Source organism: Lichenostomus cassidix, unplaced genomic scaffold (genome assembly GCF_008360975.1).
Source record: "Lichenostomus cassidix isolate B80296 unplaced genomic scaffold, HeHo_3.0 HiC_scaffold_206, whole genome shotgun sequence".
Taxonomy (NCBI): Eukaryota; Metazoa; Chordata; class Aves; order Passeriformes; family Meliphagidae; genus Lichenostomus; species Lichenostomus cassidix.
The window spans coordinates 1-5090 of NW_028147803.1; the positions used below are offsets into that span (position 1 = coordinate 1).

Genomic DNA, 5090 nt, shown 5'->3' on the forward strand with positions numbered 1-5090 from the left:
GGGAATATATCCAGCCAGTTCAGTGGTGTCTGGACTGGGAAGGGAGCCCAGGCCTCCCAGAGGACCCCTTCCAGGTGGGTATAAAATATCCTGATTTAATAAGGTCAAGGCCAAAGGATCCCAGGACAGAGGAAAAGTGGAATTGCATTTGGATAGACACTTGAACTACTTGGAATCCTGAGGTACAGTGGCTCATGGCTGTGGCCCAGGCTCTAAGGCTGGGATGTGTTTGTAGAAATTATTCTGCCTTTCTTAATGACACCTGTTAGGTCTCACCTAACAAACAGTGTGGCTTGGAGAGACACAGACTGTCAGCAGGACATGGTAAAATCACTAGTTCACACAGGATGGGTGGGAAGTGATGGAATTTGGAGCACACATTTGCCCTTAGGGGAATCAAGAGCACAATGGACACTTGGGGTATTAAGGTTACATCCCTTGTGGAAGGAGTCACCCCTGGGAACCCAACTGTGGGGAAAGGTTAAAGGGGATGAACCTTGGAAACATCCCAGCATGGGAATTGCTGTGGGATGGATTTTAGAATCCATCTTTACTCCTCAAAGATCTGCCTTTAGGAATAGACCAAACACACACCATTGGACTGCAAATGGGAACTTCAGTGAATGCAACTCAGTTGGGGTTTACTGAAATAAATGAACAATTGCAAGCCACAACTAAAACTAAAATGACCTTGCAGAACAAACTGGCATTAGACCTTTTGCTGTTACATGGAGAATGTGGATCCTTGAATTGAAGCAACACCACTTGTTGTGTGCACATTGCAAATGTGATGCTGAATTGGATGATCAGGTAGAGAGGATAAAATCAGTTGCTGCATCCATCAGGGAATTAAGGGGAGGATTAGAAAGTAACTGTTTAAATAAAATATTTAAAGGACTTGGATTTTCCCTGACTGCTTGGTTGGCCTTACTTTTGTAAAGTATAATTTGGATCAGTAATCATAGTAATAATTAGTCATAATTGTGATTATGACACTTGTTTTAAGCTGTGTGAAGAGCATGGCTAGGAATGCAGGTGAGGAACTCATGGGATGTGAGTTAAGGAGCAGAGTGAGGCTTATGAAAGCTTGAAGGGAAGAGAAGCTTCCCAAGCCTCAAAGGGGGGAATGTTGCCAGATGAAGAATTGTTTGCACCTGGTGGGTTCATACAATGCTTATTCTCCAAAACCCCCTGGCCCCTGGAACCACACAATGTCAGAAAGGGGCTGTATGACATCACAGAACGGGTTGTGTTAGGTCATCAAGCAGCTATGACATCATAGAGGGAATGTGTGACATCACAGAGCAGGCTGTGACACAGAGGAGGCTGTGTGACATCACAGAGAGGGCTGTGACATCACAGGATGGTGATGAGAGATGATAGAGTGGGCTGTGATACCACAGAGCTGCCTGTGGGACATCACAGAGTGGGCTGTGACACCAGAGGGTGGTGGTGTGACATCACAGAGCAGGGTTGTGACATTGCAGCTATGGCTGTGACATCCCAGGGCAGTTGTGTGACATCACAGAGTGGGCCATGACATCACAGAATGGCTGTGTGACATCACAGAATGGGTAGTGACAACACAGAATGGGTTGTGACATCAAAGGGGGGACTGTGTGACATCACAGGGCAGCTGTTAAATCACAGACTTGCTGTTTGGCATCATAGAGGATGTAGTGTCCTACCACTGAAAGGGATTTGACATCACAAGATGGCTGTGTGACATCACAGAGGGGGCTGTGACATCACAGTGCAGGTGTGACATCACAGATTTACTGTGTGGCATCCCAGTGGAGGCAGTGACATCCCAGAGTGGGCTGTGATATAACAGGGGGGCTGTATGACATCACTAGGTGGATATGTGACATCACCAGGGGCTGTGTGACATCACTAGGTGGATATGTGACATCACCAGGGGCTGTGTGACATCCCAGGGGGGCTATGTGACATCACTAGGGGCTGTGTGACATCCCAGGGGGGCTTTATGACACGTCAAGGTGGATGTGTGACATCCCACGGGGCTGTGTGAGGTCACTGGGGAGGTCACTCTGCCCCAGCCCCCCCTCACAGTTCCCCCAGAGAAGTCCAATGCTGCTCATGCACAGCAGGGTCTTTCCTCCCCCAGGTCCCCCCTGTCCCCTGTCCCTCCAGGGGTCAAGGCAGGACCTTGCCCTGACCCCAAGCACTGTCCCACCTGCAGGATCTGCTTCCCATCAGCCTCTTCCTCCTGCATCCCAAGCCCAGGTTGGTGCTAAACAAAGGGCGCTGGCTCAGGGTCATCCCCAGCAGGGGCTGTGCACCCCCTCTGCCCCCTCCCCAAATTCCCTCCTGGGGGAGCAGGAGCTGGGTAGGGAGCCCTGTGGGGAGGGAAAAGGGGGTGACACTGGGATGGGGGGTCACACATGCTCTGGGTGGGACACACATGACCCCTGGGGATCTTGAAGCTTCTCCTGAAGCGCCAGGAGGAGGAACTCCAACATGGAGCCCTCGACCCCCAGGAGCATCATGGGGGGCAGCGTGTGGTGGCAGCTTTGGGGTCTGGGGGGATCACAATTGCCACAAATCCCCTCCCAACCCCACAGCCACTCCCAGGCCCCTCAAACCACCCCACAGCTCCCCCTAGGATCCTCCCAAACCACTCCCTGCAATATCAATGGCCCCAAGAGACACCATAACGCCTTTCCCTTCTTCCCCAAGACCCACCCACATTCTCTCCAAGCCACACAGCCTGGCCAAGACCCCAAAACTCCCTAACAGACCCCACCTAGCCCCTTCCAAGCACCACAGAAGCCCCCAAGAGCCACAAAAGCCTCTCCCAATCCCCTCAGGATTCCCTAAACCCACTCCCAAACCCCCATGGCACTGACCAGGAGAGGTTGGTGGACAGGAACATCCACAGGTGGGAGCAGCTTGGGCACTTCAGCAGCAATTTGGGCTCTCTGGGGGCACAGCCCAAATGGGGAGATCCAGGCCAGGGACTGGGACAGAAAACCAGAATTCCTGGAGAACATATGGTCTCAGGTGAACATGTTCTGCTGGCACAGCTATGAGATTGTGGCCCCTTCTGCCTGGTTCAGTGGCCCCAGAACACACAAATCCTCCTGAATATCCCATTGAACCCCAAATTCACCCTAGAATCCTGGGAAAATGGTGCAGCTTTAGATCTGTGTAATTTTTTTATTTTTACCCCAATTTTGGTTGTTTTGACAGGATGAAGAAGGAAATTATTTAGATCGGAAAAGACCTCCAAGAACCTCCATCATTGCTTGATGCAACCTGAAACAACAACTGGACAGAGCAGGTGACATTTTTTAGGGTGTAAAGTTAATAAATCAGCTTTCCTAATGAGTGTCCAATGTCAATCTAAGTCCCAAAGGATGTCCCTGCCACTGCATTAGTCCAGGTGGCTAGAGGGAATCAGGAGGACATGGAAGCCACCAGCCAGGTGTCTTTCTAATGTGGGTCACCAGGGCTCTTCCTAAAGTGGGTCTCCAATGGGTGATCAAGTTGGAGCAGTGCATGAAGCTCTTCCTGCACTCAGGGCACTCACAGGGCTTCCCATACCGGTGGCTCCGTTGGTGTTGGGTCAAGGCAGAACTCCTGGAGAAGCTCTTCCCACACTAAGGACACTTGTAGGGTATCTCTCCAGTGTGGATCCTCTGGTGGGAGATCAGGCTGGAGCTCTGGGTGAAGCTCTTCCCACACTCAGGACACTCATAGGGTCTCTCCCCAGTGTGGATGCGCCGGTGGGTGATGAGGTGGGAGTTCTGCTTGAAGACCTTGCAGTCAGGGCAGCAGAAGGGCCTCTCCTCTGTGTGAATACACTGGTGCAGGAGGAGGTTGCCGCTGCTCTGAAACCTCTTCCCACACTTGGAACACTTGTAGGACCTCTCCCCTGTGTGGATCCTCTTGTGGTGGATCAAGTGGGAGTTTCTGCTGAAACTCTTCCCACAATCCAAGCACTTGTAGGGCTTCTCCCCATCATGAACCTGCTCAGGAAACTGCAGCTCCAAACTCTGTCCGAAGCTCTGGTTGCCTTCCTGGCACAGGGTGGGTCTTTGCTCCTCAGAGCGCCCTGGGCTGGGTTTGCAGCCCCTCCTTGTGCAGCATCTCTGGGGCTTTTCCTCACTGTTCAATTCATGTGTCTTGGAGGTGCTCAAAATGGCCTCTTTCACGAGGATCTGCCCCAGTGATTTCCCCTCCTTGGTCTCTGTCCTCAGCTCATTGCCTAGGGGAGGAAGGACAAGGAGAGGATTTGGGATTTACCTCCATGCCAGGGGGAAGGGGAAGGAGATCCCCCAATCCATCCCCAGCAGGACAGTGTCAGCAGCAGGGCTGTCCTGTAGCCAGGGGCAATGCTGGGCTGGGAGATGGAGGAGAAGAGAGGGGGAAAGGGGCAGTGACTTCCTCCTCACCTGCCTGGGGGTCCTGGGGCATCTTCCTCTTCCTCACCACCACCTTCTCCATCCGGCCCAGGTTTGGGCAAAGGAAATCCTGGTTTGGGTACAAAAAAGGTGTGAGTGCCTTGGGCTGGGGGTTCCTCCTGCCCAGGTCCAGCTCTAGAAGTCACCAGGTGTTTTGTGTCTATAAAATCCTCCAAAAGTCAAGAATGAGTTCAGAAAAAGCCTCCCAGGAGATCCCCTTTTCCAGTCTCCTGTCTTTGGGGTTCTGGGTTCCTCCTTCTCAAAGCTGCTGGGCTCCCGTGGGTCCTGGGGATCCCCCTTTCTCCTGGGTCCTGCTTAGGGATGCTGTGGGGTTTTGGTGCTCCCAGGGGTCCCTTCTTCCCTGATTGTGCTTTGGCTCCCAGGGTTCCCAGGGTCCCCCTCTTACGGCTCCCTGCACTCCAGGCACTCGGGGCTTCCCCCTCTCCCCTTTCAGTGTCACAGTGTCCCAGCCCTGCCTCATCTCCAGCCTTCCCCACTCCTCCAGGCTGCCAGGGATCCCCCAGCTCTGGTATTGCCCCTCTCTGCTCTCTCCACTCTGGGAGTCCTGCGTTCCACCCTCCTGGCTCTCTCAGGGATCCCAAAAACTGATGTCAAGGTTGGAAAATACCCTGAAGATCACACAGTCCAACCCAAACCTAACAC

At 52.7% G+C, this 5090-nt stretch overlaps 1 protein-coding gene across 2 annotated transcripts; it reads right to left on the reverse strand.

Annotated features, from left to right (window-relative positions):
• Positions 1-3154: 3154 nt before the first annotated feature.
• Positions 3155-4518, reverse strand: LOC146420676 (uncharacterized). 2 transcript variants are annotated; one of them, XR_014849065.1, is made up of 3 exons: positions 4419-4518; positions 3568-4231; positions 3175-3291 (listed from the first exon to the last, which is right to left on the reverse strand). XR_014849065.1 is itself a non-coding variant. In XM_085048027.1 (2 exons), exons 1-2 carry the CDS (start codon positions 4468-4470, stop codon positions 3624-3626), a joined length of 660 nt encoding a protein of 219 aa, XP_084904153.1. In that variant the 5' UTR covers positions 4471-4518; the 3' UTR covers positions 3155-3623. The 2 variants fall into 2 exon arrangements, 1 of the variants encoding a protein (XP_084904153.1); XM_085048027.1 differs by having other exon boundaries at positions 3155-4231.
• Positions 4519-5090: the final 572 nt, after the last annotated feature.

Excerpts from the sequence above, each read along its gene's own strand:
- LOC146420676 (XM_085048027.1), bottom strand. The coding sequence starts at position 4,470 with ATGGAGAAGGTGGTGGTGAGGAAGAGGAAGATGCCCCAGGACCCCCAG. Across the intron at positions 4,232-4,418 it reads GCCCCAGGACCCCCAGGCAG|GCAATGAGCTGAGGACAGAG; the intron begins GTGAGGAGGAAG and ends TTCCTCCCCTAG.